At 38.4% G+C, this 15,167-nt stretch overlaps 1 protein-coding gene across 1 annotated transcript in view; it reads left to right on the top strand.

Moving 5' to 3' along the window:
• LOC141106602 (rod cGMP-specific 3',5'-cyclic phosphodiesterase subunit beta-like) overlaps positions 1-8,962 on the top strand; it is a 134,242-nt gene extending 125,280 nt beyond the window's left edge. The window contains exon 22 of the mRNA XM_073597516.1: positions 4,120-8,962. Within this exon, the coding sequence (XP_073453617.1) occupies positions 4,120-4,181 (62 nt within the window). The 3' untranslated portion in view covers positions 4,182-8,962. The remainder of the gene's footprint in view (positions 1-4,119) is intronic.
• The last annotated feature ends 6,205 nt before the right edge of the window (positions 8,963-15,167 follow it).

Genomic DNA, 15,167 nt, shown 5'->3' with positions numbered 1-15,167 from the left:
TAAATCTGTTTGTGGTTGTATTTTTATTTTTATTCTTATCCTGTAACAAAACATCGCGTGACGTGCTCTCAGCAATATTGATTGCTCTATTGAGGACGGGTCTAGAATAGCCCCTGTCCTCAAAGTGCTGGGTCATGTCTGTCACCTCTGTGTTAAACATAGTCTCCTCACTACAGATGCGCTTTAATTTAAAAAATTGACCAACTGGTATGCCTCTCAAAGCGTGTTTGGGGTGACTACAGTCAACTCTTAGCAAGGCATTGCCTGCAGATAGTTATGATTCTGCTTTCCATGCCTGTCAGTGTGACATCAAGAAAAGCAATGGACTTGAAATCCCAGTGTCCAGTGAATCTTAAATTTAAACTGTTGTCATTCATATAAACAAAGCAGTCATTCAAACTATTCACATCACTGGAGACAATGAAGAGCAGATCATCTATGTAGCGACAGTAAAATAAAGTGTCTGAATGACAGGGACTGTCAAATCCAAAGATGTGAGACCTCTCCCACCATCCCATGAAAAGGTTTGCCAAGGAGGGGGAACAAATAAACAAATGTCCACTCCTTGACAAGTCTTTCAGTAGAAAGAAAACCCAGCAAAAATGTCCCACAATTTTAATCAATCATCAGTCACGTTATCCAGTGATGTAGAATGACAACTGCCAAAAGAAAAACACACAATGAATGCTGACTCGATCCTCTCACATTGACTGCTCACTGTGAATGACAGTTCCTGGGCCCTACAGCTGAATGTCAACAACGGATTGGGGTATCCTGGGTGTTGTCATCGACCAAACATGGACATGACCTTGATGATCAGTGAGGTCGTCTGGAATACCCCACACTTTGTTTACATTAAGCTGTCAGCTAGGGAGCTGTCATTCATGGTGAGCAGTCATCAGGTACAGATTGTGCCAGCGGTTCACATGTTGTTTATTAACCTCCCTGTGTGGGTCGGGGTGAATTTTCCATACCAAAAGCGGTAACCCCAAGCCACACTCGGGATCGCATCGCAGGATCCAGGCAAAGTTACTTACCTTGTCCCCAGGATCCTGCGATGTCCTCCCGCTGTGTGTGCGAGCCGTGTCCTCTGCTCAATCTATCACAGTGCCGAGCTCCGTTCCTTGCGTGCGCCAGGACGCACGGGGACTGAGCCCGGCGCCAAATACAAAAAGTTAAAAACACATAACACAGTACACTGTAATTTTACAGATTACATTACTGTATCAAATTATTTCACATCCCTTTTGTCCCTAGTGCTTTGTCCAATGCCCTGCATGTAGTTTTATATTATATATACTGTTCTTACTGCCTGGAAACTGGAGATTGTCCATAGCAAAAAGTGTCCCTTTATGTCAAAAGTGGTTTTAGACCAGCTAGAAAACAGCGATAATAAATTAGAATCACTTGCAGAATTCAGACATAGTGATTTGTGGGGAAATTTGTCATCAAACACTGAAAGTAATGACAGCGACAATTCTGCAGCTAAGCAAATTTCAGTGAATACATTTTATTATTATTATTATTATTATATTATTATTTGTTATAATTATTTATAGTTATTTATTATATTATAATTTATTATTTCGTGTTTCAAACTTTATCATACCCGGGATGTCTACTAGACTCTTGTTTGTACAGATTTAAGTGTGTTATTCCTAAGAATTACAGGCCTACAATATAAAATGCCAAATTTCCATGCGAAACAATGTACCGCTTTTGGCATCAAAAATCGGACATAATCATACCGCCAGGGAGGTTAAAGCAGGTCATCATGCATCGTGATTGAGGTGCGTCTACATTACTGGAAGATGTGATTGACCATGAATTTACATCATAGACCATTTTTAATAATAAAGGATTTGTCAAAGTGCTTCAGTGTGTTTATTTACAATTTTTTGTGAATGAGTAGGGGTACTATGTAGCTCTTACTTATTTTTGTTTGGAGAAATTACCAGTTCACCTGGTGTACAAATACTGTAATGAATCTCAGATAGTTTAATTATCAGTATGTTTCATGAGTGACTCAAGGATATTCTACTTATATGGGGATATTTGTAATATTTAGCATATTAAGGTATTACTCTCTATGTGCAACAATACTGACATTAAAAAAACAGTCTTTGAATTTGTAATTGCTTCAGTAAATTGGTTGCCCAAGTATCAAATGTAATCATTATATAAAACTGAGTCAGTGTCCTGTGTCCAATAATTAATTAATAATTTAATAAAGTTATAACTTAATTTAATGGGTAAAGTAATACTCTATGATTAAATAAAGTTAATAGATTATCAATAAAAGCCCAAACAGCATGAACATGGTCTTTTACCTACTGAACTTGTTTCCTAGACCTGAACAACATATTTAATTATATCGCCCTTAATCCATAAGCTTCTTAAATCCTCTTTTGCTAAAGTCACTTTAGTTAGTCAGTCAATTTATTTTCAATCAGATGTCCTTAATTGCCCAGGTGACATGGCATATTCTTAAGTAATGCATGGCATTACACGGTAACACACCGTGTTTCCCAGTTGCAGTGTTTCAAACAATATTTTAACAAAATTATTTGTGCAACTATGTTTTGCTCTTAAAGCCATATAAACATATATTAAATATATATATTTATATAGAGTAGTATATCTCCCCTAGAGAATAAAATGGTGTGTGTTGCATTTCTTTAATGCTAGACAGTATTTGCGCAGTGGTTTTTCCGCGCAAGTTTTTGGAAAAAAGTACACTTTTTTGAATCTTAGTGCACAAAAACACAATATAATACCCAATTGTTTGGTAAAAAATAAAATACAATGTTACGCCAAGTGAATAGATACCTTACATGTCGTACATTAGAATTAAAATTGCGCACGCCTGTGCAATGGTGACAAACTACGGTACTTAAAAATCTCCAGAGGTGATGCTTTAAAAGCCTTTACAGGTTACCAGTTTAGAGTTACATAGGAGGTTTAGTGCTAAAATTATTGCTCTCGCTATAAGGTTTGTGACAAAACCTCACATGTGTGGCGTGAACACTGTTTACATATGTGTGCAGGACCTACAAATGCATTTGCCACTTCTATTGCTATCACAAGGAGTGTAAACATGGTCCACTTTACTGAGACATCTGGGTTCTATTGGACCCCAAATCTCTCCACTGCCCTGAATGCATCTAATTAAACCAAGATCGGTTTGTGCAGATGCTTTTTCAAAGCCAACAATGGCTTGTTTACATTCTGCAGAAACCATAAGTGACAAAATATCCATTGCTAATTCTAATACCATAGAGATGATTGGGGGCGTTCCTGTTCCCGATCAGCTCTATGGTAAGCCGGCAAAATCACTGACTTCAGTCCCTAGTGCCCGGAGAGGCACCAGAGAGTATTGAATAAAAAAGATTTAAAAAAAGAAATTACTAATACTATAGTCATGATTTTAACATACCCTTTCTTTACTTAATTTCCCAAGTTTTTGAACATTTATGTAACACTTGATGATCTACCACCATATCCCTCCCTATCATGACATGAAAACAATTGATAATTAGCTGCGGAAATAGGTAAAGAGTTGGTAAGACACACAGTGGTTTATTTACTAAGACAAATAGGCTGCTCGTTTTGCAAGGTAAGTTTAATTTTCCCCAGAGATTAGTGAATGAGGTGCAGCTCTGTTGACTTCCATCACCCAATCGTGTGCAATTTAAAATGCTTTTTTATTTTCCTTGCACATGATTGGGTGTCCTTTGCAATTTGTAATTTCACCAGGTTCATTAAGCCCCAAGGACAATTCCCTTGCAAAGTGCAACTTTTCTTGCAAAGCAAACAGTCTATTTGCCTTTAGTAAGTCAACTCCACACAGTATACATACAATGAATGCATTATGAACTGCATTTCCTGCCAGTAAGCATAGAATTATGTCAACAAGTATAATTTACGCTAAGCTGAGTTACTCTTCTAAAGTATACTTAAAAAAATATATATTTTATAGTCTTTTTTCCCCAGAATATATTTTGTAGTCTATGTCTACTTCCTCTTAAATACCCAATTTACCTATGTCAATATTTGCTTTAAAATGACATTTTTAAAGGAAGTATCTCTAATATATAAAATCATGTTTTTTATTCACAGCTGCTGCTGCTGGAGGTGGAGGGACCAATGATGCTAAGTCTTCAACTTGCACATTAATTTGAATTCTTCAACAACAAACATATTGTACCTCATTTTTAAGGAGCTCATATCTTGAAGATTTGTTAGCTAAATATGGGTTTGTTATAACTCACACAAATCAATTTTGCTGTTATACAGAGTTCATCTTGTGACATTTGTGAATATATTTGAATGATATTTTATATGGTGCACATTCCTACAGCATATCCAAAGATCTGATGGCCTTCTGGCTACAATATTTCACAAAAATGTTTCTAAGGTAACAACAATGCAGAAGTGCAGGCAATTCTAAATCCTAGTCAAGGTTGTACTTGGAGCTTTCACTTCTGGCAAAGTCAAGATTAAATTCCACCCCCTCGTGACACTAAGCCTTGCCTTTCAACTGCCCAATAGGCACTGAAATTTTGGCATTTGACAATTACATTTTGGAAGGGGTATGCTGCAAAGGGCAGTTGAGTTATTCTCAACTTCATAAATTAAAGTGTATCTAAACCCAAGAAAAATGTTATATATTGTAGCTTGCTTAGATAAGATGGCAGCATTGGTTTTCTTTTTCCAGGCTAAGTACAACTTCTGAAAGCATAGAAAAATGTTGATCTTAACAGCAATCTATCATTCTTGTAACTTCCAGTTTACTTAACTGAAATCTAAAACAGTGGAGGAGATTTACTAAAACTGGTGCACACAAAATCTGGTGCAGCTGTGAGTAGTAACCAATCAGCTTCCAACTTCAGCTTGTTCAATTAAGCTGTGTCAATTAAACCTAGAAGCTGATTGGTTACTATGCACAGCTGATTCTGTGTACACCAATTTCAGTAAATCTCCCCCGGTGTTATCAGCTTCCCCAACTTCCTGTGAACGACATGACCCCTTCCTACCTATGTCATGGCTATATAGAAAAGGTGTTTCTAGTCCAAATCAAGAGAGCAGCCTATGAGGATAACACTGCTCTTTCATCTATATGACAAGTGAATGACCATTGTTACTCAATGACAAGAAGTGTGTTACTGGAAAGATCAACAACTGCAAATAATTGGAAAATCGTTTAAAAAAACAAAAAAACACAATGAAGCCACCACATAAAAGAACTAATACACTGTAATATAGTACATTTTCTGTTTATAGGTTAAGATATGCCTTAAACTGGAACTATAGTTGAATTTAAAAGAATTCTAGAAGGTATGTATAGTAAAAGAGACTATTTATATCTCTTCTAGTGTAAAATTTGTTCTCCTGCCTGCTATCCATTTTTAATAATTGCACACTGACAGCTGCACATGCACAGCTCAATGTACAATCCTGTCATCAGTAAGATGAAGTAAGTGCCAGATGCTGGGTTACAATATTCCAATGAATCAAGAAGAAGCTGAAGATTCCAGCCCATAATGTGCAAATTAGCTATATATACACTTGCACATTACGGCAAAAAGTCCAATTTTATGCCGGCGTGTAGGATCTAAGGGCATCCACTAACAAATTCAATCAGGATCCAAGAATGGGACTCACAGATAACCATAGATACCAGAGCTTGAGTTTTGTTGTTACCTTGAAAACACTGTAGGTCAGGCCAGATTCACAAAAGAAAAAAAAGAAAAGAAGCACCAATTTTTCTAAAAACCTACTTAAAAGTCTCAACAACCTGAATATGCAAAAACTAGTATGTGTAATTATTTACATATTAGTAAAAAATCAGATTTCAGGCATCCCCTTAAAAAGAACATTCATTTTTGGTGAGATACTCCCAAAAAATCACATCCAAAGGGATGCAGAGCTTGCAATTTTCTTTCCTCATTAGAGCCCTGCGGGTGCAGCAGCTGAATGATAACTATAAAACCACTCCCATTAGATTCACTTTCCACACGGACACAGACAAACACACAGAGGGAGATTTTCTAAAGCTGGTGCACTCAGAATCTGGTGCAGCTGTGCGTGGTAGCCAATCAGCTTCTAATTTCAGCTTGCTCAATAAAGCTTTGGCAATAAAACCTGAAATCTGATTGGTTTCTATGCAGAGTTGCACCAAATGTTGCACTCTCCAGCTTTAGTAAATAACCCTCACAGTGATTTCTTCAGAATAACAAAAGTCAGGAATCTGCAACACAGTTTGTTCAAATCCATGCAATGTACATAGATCACCCAGAGGGGAATGTTTTTTCTCAACAAAAGTAGAGTTCCGCTTAAATTCCATTAAAATTGTACATTATAACAATGCTATAGAGTGATTTCATTGGGTAAAATTGTAATTGTGAGTCTGGCCCCTGTAAAACGACACCCAGTGAAAGCCTATTACATAATTACATAGTTAGTTAGTAAGGCTGAATAAAGACAACAGTCCATCCAGTTCAACCTGAGTGAGTGTGTGGTACCCATATAGTGCCGTCAATTTACTCAGCGCTCCACACATACATCACACACTCGCATCTGTTCCTACCCTCAAGGAGCCCACAATCCAAGGTCCCCAACTCACATTCATATACCAGGGCCAATTTTGGACAGAAGCCAATTAACCTACCAGCATGTCTATTGGTTAATTTCAATTACTGCAATTTGCACATCATACTTAATCTTTATGTTATTTTATCCGATGAGCCTCCATGGGAGTAACATTTTTAAGTAACACTTTTATTCTATTAAAAACTACATTATAACAATGCTATAGAGTGATTTCAATGGGTAAAATTGTAATTGTGAATCTAAACCTTTATTCTCAAAATGGTAGTGACAAATACTATATAATAACACAAAAAGCGTTACCATCTCTGGCTTTGCTGTGTGATTCAGGAATTATTCAGAATGTCAGACATTCAGATGTGTGCAAGTTTTCACCTGAATAATACCTGAATGCTTTTCCTTATAATGTCAACACCTAATTATTGTACCTTTTGCATTGTAAACGTGGAAGTAAACTTTCCTATCATTTTTAGCCAAGGAAGCTGCCATCTTGACCTCTGTTTGATCTTCAACTGCCATGATGCTGCACATGTGATCATTTATGACACCAGTGACAGTTTGGTTGAGAGAACAACCAATGTAACAGTTAGGGCTAGTTTACACTTGCTTCAAAACAGGGCTTCGGACACGCTTTATTACATCTCTGTGAATGCCAGTCAAAGCTCCTGTCACTAAATAAAATTGTTAGCTTACAGTCCTGTTTACACCTTGCTTTTGCTTGGTGCTTTGATTAGGCTTCAATGAGGCTTCGGTGGGGCCTCTATGGGACTTCGATGGGGCTTCGGTGAGGCTTCGGTGAGGCTTCAAGGAGGCTTTGTGGGGCTTCAGTGGGGCTTCAAGCGAGCTTTGCCATAGACTTCTATGGAGGCTTTGAAGAGGCTTTGAAGCACCACTAAAGCTACATGGGGTATAATTTTTGAAGCAAAGCCGAAGCCTTGTTTTGAAGCAAGTGTAAACTAGCCGTTATTATGTGTTGACGCTAAAGCAAGTGTAAATGAGCCCTAATGCATTCCCAACATGTGTCAGGAGTGTAGATGTTTTTTTAAATTGTTAAATCCATGGGTTTGCTTCTGCTTTAACAGTGCATTAATTTTGTTTGAACGGTAGCTAGTATTTGGGTTTGGCTTTGCTCATGCCATGTTACAGTTGGTCCATGGTTGTGTATATATACATATACAGTACATATTAGTTTTTGTGTATTCGGGTCATTGAGTCCATTAAGTAGGTTTCTGTAAAAATTGGTGTTTCTTCTCCTATTATATACCACAAAGACTTTGATTTATAGGTATTTTTTTTCCAGCTAGGCTCGGAGTGAGTATTGCTTTAATACCACTAAAAACCAGAACAGCTAGTAGAGATGTTTTGCAGCTATAGATAATGTAGTTAGCTACACGAACTGCAAAGCTAGTGGGTCTATAAAAATGTATTCACATTGCGTTTGAGCCTTTTGGACAAATAGTATTTATCTGAAAACAGATAATACACAAAGTGTATTTTTTCAGGTCCTGCTTTACCATATCTAGACATAAAGGTGGGCTCTTTAAATTAAACATCATCGTTAAATATAAATAACAGCCAATGTTTGCGAATATGCATTTTAGATTCTTTATTTCCCATAGCATGCCATTGAGACAATTTGATAGGTCAATTATTTACAAATAATTAATCAAGGGCAGTTGTTTTGATGTGCTAAAACATTTCAGTTTTTCTCGGGTAATCATGGTCTTCCAGAAAAGCATATTTTAGGGTCCCCAGACCAGTGGCAGTGTGTTCCAGTGGCAGTATCCCACAGTTGGAGTCCCAGAGCCATGTAAGAAGCCATTGTGTGAGTCAGCCTGTTAGCATTAACCTGAAACAAAATGTACATTTTGAATGAACTTAGCCTTTAATGTAACTGCATGAGTGCTAATAAAAAAAAGGGCTACTGTCTAGTAGTAGTCATTAAAATATTACTACAGATTCTCTTATATTCATGTTAATACAAATTAGTGCAAGAAGCCTTATCAGTTTCAGTCTATATCCAGAGCTAGTATAATGAAATCACATTGTTTTAAAAGAAAGATATCAAACGGATACATGGTGTAATGTACTGTAAATATACACAATCTATGCAGGATGTATTCGTCACAGGCGTATTTCATATATCTATTTACTGTATATTTTTATAGCGAGAAATTAGAAGTAACCAGGATTTTAGCCAAAATGAATATGCAATTTCTGTAAACTCATAATATTGTAATGTAATAATGACTGTTGTCAGTTTAAAGTTGATTTATTCTTTATGTGAAAAGCTATGATGGCCATCAGCATTTTCAAACGACCTATGCAATATAATAATCATACATGTAAATAAAGTGTGTTTTGCAAAATCTTAATTGTAATTATTTATTGTTTAACACAGCACATACAGGTCCGCATGCATAATGTGCCAAAAATCAGCCAATCATCAGTCATTGTCCATTGGTCTGACCCCTGTAAGAAGACACCCAGTGAAAGCCTTTTTTATTACTTTCAATTACTGCAATTTGCACATCATACTCTTTATATTATTTTATCGGATGAGCCTCCACGGGAGTAGCATTTTTAAGTAACACTTTAATTCTATTAAAAACTACATTATAACAGTGCTATAGAGTGATTTCATTGGGTCAAATTGTAATTGTGATTCTAAAGCTTTATTCACAAAATGGTAGTAACAAATACTATATAACAACACAAGAAGCGTTACCATCTCTTGCTTTTATATGTGATTCAGGAATTATTCAGATGTTCAGACATTCAGATGTGTGCAAGTTTTCTCCTGAATATTAATACCTGAATGCTTTTCCTTGTAATGTCAACACCTAATTATTATACCTTTTGCATTGGTAAGAGAACATTAATTTTGCTTCAAAGGTTATTACTATTAGGGTTTCAAATAAATTAAAAGATATGCTGTGCTAATATTAACCTTCCAGTCAAACTAACAACCAGTGCACAAAATAGATCAATCCGTGCTTCATAAAATTAAAATAGAAATAGGAAATTGTGAAAATATATAGATAAATATTAAATGCAGAGTAAAAATAAATATAAACGTGAACAGGTCAGCAAAACCTATAGCCACTGAATAATAATATTCTCCACAAGGTAAATCAAACACAGATTATCCCCTAAATTTATGGGTAAGTATAATTGCTATATGTATTGTCCAATCCTGTGTTAATTCCTCCTTATGTTGGATTTCCACTTAGCACTATGTGTTGATAACCGTTCTCACTTGTGGGAAATATGCATTGATGTATAGTCTAGAACAAAGTCCCATACGTGCCAAAAGAATCTGCTCACAAATAAACAATCTCCGTATAATAACTATTAGGGTTTGCCTCTGCTCAGGGGTGTAGATAAAGGGGGGGTCAGGGGTGTTCAAACCCCCCCCAGAGCATCCTGGCAAAATGCCCAGACAGTGTCCCTGCTGTTTAGCCTCAGCATCAGCACAGTAGAAGCAATCAGAGTTTCGGAGTGCAGCAGCCAGCCCCCTTCTATTGTGCCCCATCCTCTCAGTTTAATAAGGGATCCCCCTGAAAAGCAAGAAATTACTGCGAGGTCTCAGATGCCGGTAATTGACAGTGCACGGTTGAGGGAACTCCTAGACTCTTCCTCGAGGTATCATATGACACACCGGAAGGGAGACTGGGGATGCATACGTTTTCCTACTTATGTGCCGTGCTGAATCTGAGGTCTGGCAAGTGGGGAGGCATTTTCTGTTTTGAGAAGGAGGAAGTGAGAATTCCAGCCTGGGGGAATTTCTTTTAGTGGGGGTTTAAGGAAAGGGGGGTGGGTTTGCTTTTGGAGAAAGGGGGATTTTTACAGGGGGTGGTTAATGGCTGGGAGGGAGTTTGATTGGATGAAGGGAGATTTTCTTCATAATTAGGAATCTTTGCTGGGGGAGAGGATGTTGACTGAGGGAGATATTTTTGCTTTGGGGGGGTCAATTTAGAAACGGGGGGGTTTAATTTTTGAAGGAGGGAGATATTTTACAGTGGAAATCTTTGCTTGGGGAGGGAGGGTTCTTAGGAGGGAGAGGGGGGTTATTTTCCTTTAAAAGAGATGTTTTTTTTTAAATTATACTTACCTAGGTGGATGGAGCATTAATCCAATGTTGTATCTGTCCCCAGCTGCTTCTAAGATCAACAACAGATCGATTAAAGACCACTGATCACTCAGCCTTCAGTGAGCAAAGACTGGTGGCTGTCAGTCCCTGGCTCTGCCCCCCCCCTCCCCCAAGCTCACTGTAATTCTAGGCTGTGGAGGGGGCAGAAGTGGCTGGCTCAGGGTCTCTGTGGCTCACTGAGAGGCTGAGCAAGCTACTGGTCCAGGCATCTGGGTGAGTCCTGATTTTAAAGTTAGGATCTCTCCACAGCCTGGACTTGCTGAGAGATATCAGCTGACAGCGGGCTATAGCTGGCTGTTGGCTAAAGATGGATCACAAATGTGCAGAACGAACTGCACTCCTCCCCAGGAGAAGTACAACCAAGCGGTATGCCGTCCTTTCAGATCGCATGCACCGGTGACATCACCGGCTGCTTTCCATGTGAATATCTCCTAAACACCATATGTTTAGGAGATATTCATTGTACCTACAGGTAAGCGTTATTATAGCCTTACTTGTAGGTACAAGTTCAAAAGCTGGGTTTACTACAGTTTAAGACTGAATAAAAGCAAACCATATTGACCAGGTGCAAAGGGCACCATCCTGTGGTAGGCAGTGCGCAATATATATATATTTTTTTTTCACCTTTTAAAACATTTCATAAAATGTCTTAGTACACAGTTTTTTAAGGTTTAAATAAAACACTGAATTTACTGCCTACCACAATATGTTGCCCCTTGCACCTGCTCAGCTTGCACAGTAAGGTTAACTAAAATCTAGTCTTGGGTCTCATTCATACATCCTACATGACCATGGTACAGCAAGTGTACTGCAAATACCTGCACCCCTGATCTCAAATGTTCCAATCTCTGCTCAGCCTGTACACCTGAGTGATGGGCTGAAAAGAGCCAAGGCTGTCTGCTGCTGTAAACATGTATCCACATGTATCTGCACATCCAGTTACCTGCAGGTAGGGATACATTTTTGCCCTTGGATAAAATCTCTCTGCATCCAGGGTCAAAAATTTGTCCCTAACAGCAGGTAACCACTGTGACCCACAGTTTGTTAATGTGTCGCTCAGGCTCATTCGATGTGGGTAGTAATGTAGATGATACCGAATGTGCTACAGGAGTGTTGGCAAGGGATGGAGCTCATCTCAGTTCTTGTAGTCACTGAAGGGAAGAGAGAAAAAAAAATCCCTGGTGCCGCACATCCACAGAGTCCTATGGTAATGTAGTAGTGATGGGAGACACTACCTCAGCCCGGGTTCCTGCCAGGCCACACCCCAATGTGTTTTGCTTTGTCCCCCGGAGCTTAAACATGGGGACCACTGGATGTACAGACACATGATAACAGCAGTGGCTCTTTTCAGCCCATCACTCAGGTGGATGCTTAGGTGGAGCTCGCTGTACTAATGAGTATACTACCGCACCACAACTGCATGCATTGCGTTGTATTCAGTAGAATGGGGATAATTTTTGCTGCACTGCATTGCAAGGCCTCATGTCTGTGTTCCTGTTAAGGAGATGTTTCTGTCAGATTTTAAATGCAGAATGGGTCTTCATTTAGAAGATTTCTGTTCTTTTACTGTTCTGTCTGAGACTTGTCACCTGGATAAACTTGAATACATTCCTACTTGAAAATAAATATAACAAATGTGTATACTACATCACACATTCCCGTATAAACGTTAATCCCTATAGTGGCAACTCTTACTCCCCCCACTGCCCTGTGCAATGTACACAGTGCAAATAAGCATTAAACAACCAAAACGTGAGAGCTAGGTGCTAGTATAAACCCTTAACATGATATTATGTACACAATTTAAATGACACCTTTAGAATATAAGAAACTTCCTATTAATCACCCCTATGAAAGTGTACAATAATCAAAGTGAGACTGGTAAATAAATAAAGTGCATAAACTAAAAAAAGTCTCTCAATAGTGCCAAAGTCCATGTGAAAAATTTCCTTCTGTACTCTACACACTCCATGCAAATAAGACTGCCTGTCTCCACTCCCAGGGTGAAGTTGGTCTAGCAACGTTTGTTAGGAGTCTTAAACATAGGTAGTGATAAGACCAATATCCCACTATCTTACTCCACGGATCCTCAGATGTAGGAGTAAACCACAAAAAGCAGGATCATAATGCAACACATTTATTAAGTTTCATGCCTACAGAAAGTATAAAATTCATATGTAATCGTGCCCAAGCCGGCACTAGCAGGATCCAGCAGTGTGCTATCTCACTCAGTATCACTGCCCACCCCACCAACAAGATGTGGGTTAGGCGTGTATTCCACTGTCTGGACCTCATTAACCGACGTGGCGTCTGACATACCGCGTCCCCACCTCAATATCATGTTAAGGGTTTCTACTAGCACCCAGCGCTCACCTTTGGTTGTTTATTATTCCTATTTGAAAGTTTGTTATTTTGCTGCCTCCTGTGTCTGCATTGGGAGGATTTATTTTCACTTCTTGACTCCTATCAAATTCACAGGAGAGTTATTCTAAAAGGGGATATAGACAAGACTAAAAAGTTGACTGAGAACAGTGAGTCTTTTCCTCTTGTTGTTTTGTTTCGTTTTAAGGGAGCTCAATAGTGTTTTAGGAAAAATATTGATGATATTATTATTTACATAAGATCAGGAGAAAAAAATTAAAGGCATGTATAAAAATACATATGATTAGACCTTATACATAGTTATGTTTAAGGAAGAGGAAATATTGATATTGAAATATTTTTGAATTCTTCCTTATATCCTTTATATCTTTTTTTTTCTGTTTTTGTACTTTTTTTTTCTATCAATGAAAATGTAATCAAAATAAATTGAGTAAAAAGTTGACCGAGCTTCTTGGTTGGAGTTGGGCTTTAAAATTACCACCTGGGACTAATATTCTGCCTTGGGAGTGAGGAACGGTTCAAATAAAGGTGTGATCATGATTAAGATTCCTCCTTTTTCATTTGAGGCCACAAAGAAGTGATGCTCCTAAGTCACCTGTAGTACAGTAATAGAGAGGAAAAGGAAGAGATGGCTCCATGTGACCTAAACTAAAGTGAGTCTTCTGAATCTTTCCAACAGCTCCTGCACACAATTTCTTCTTTAGTTCATGAACCTAGCCACATATATTTTGATAGGGGCAGAAGAAGAAATCAAAACAAGTGTCGGCAATGTGGCCCCTGTGTATCTTTTTGCCCCAGGCACTGGCCCACATGTGCTATCATACTAAAATAGACAGATAGTTAAATTGATAACAAGCTACAGTACCTTTAATGAAGGCATTTTAATTGGGCTGGTGACATTTCTTAGTTAGTGGATGTGTTTCAGATAGGTGGGTCCTAACTGATGACATTTACTGAAAGGGAACATGAAAATGCCAAAAGATATTTATTAACAAGTAAAACCTTCTATCTGATGAAATTCACCGATAGCACAAATATTCTGACTATTGACATGTATTAAATCATGGCACGTTCTTGCCATACTGGTTACATTGACATTTAATCAATTCATCTGCTTTTCACTAAAATACAGTGGCGTATCATCCATGTATGCAATGTGTGTGGTGCACATGGGCCCTGAGAGGGAGTTTGGCCCACTGTGTCCAACACATTGCACCCATGAATGAGCTTCTGCCGCTCCACCTCTGTCCTGGAACATGCCACCCCTCTGCTCTTATATGCCCCGCACAACACTGATTGCCTGTATCTGTTGCTCCTCTCCTGCCAGTTTCTCCTCCTGTCCCCTCCCACCAGCTTCAGGGTAGCCATAGATGGAATAAAACTCTCCAAATATATTCCTCCATGATGCCCTGACCCCACTCTGTACTGCCCACCCCCACCTCGGGACCACAACCACGCCGCATTACTCTTATACTTGATGTACCCAAAGGTGCCCTAGGCCTTTTATGATCCTAGTAATACCCCTGGCACAATGAAAACTATGCTTACTCCTTACTGTGGCACACTAAGTACATTTTTAATCAAGCAGTGTGCCCAGCTTATGATCTTTCACGCAGGCCCACTGACTTCATAAAACACCCCAGCTAAAATAGCATGTGAGTGTGTAGGAGCAAAGTTCAGCATATTCTAGTGTGAGCTTTCTTATTTAAGTATTTTACAGTGCAGGATCCATAGCAGGGCAGGTCTAATACATGGATATTTTAAACTAAAACATCTTACTTTCCTGGTCCAGAAGAATAGGGGCTAAGAAATCAAGTATAGACATGTGCAGACATAAAAATACCCTTGTGCTTGCATGTCTTTATGGCGTGGAATAAAAAAAAAAAAGTTAAAATGTAAGCAAATTGATTCTCAAGAGATTGTTTATTTTTTTGTTCGCTTAAATCCTGAATTTATGAATAAAGTGGCAAATCAAACAGAAGTATGTCCTTGGGCCAAAGTAATAAAAGATGTAATGTGGATC

The sequence above is a fragment of the Aquarana catesbeiana genome, linkage group LG01 (genome assembly GCF_042186555.1).
Source record: "Aquarana catesbeiana isolate 2022-GZ linkage group LG01, ASM4218655v1, whole genome shotgun sequence".
Taxonomy (NCBI): Eukaryota; Metazoa; Chordata; class Amphibia; order Anura; family Ranidae; genus Aquarana; species Aquarana catesbeiana.
This window is presented reverse-complemented; position numbering and strand designations above follow the sequence as displayed.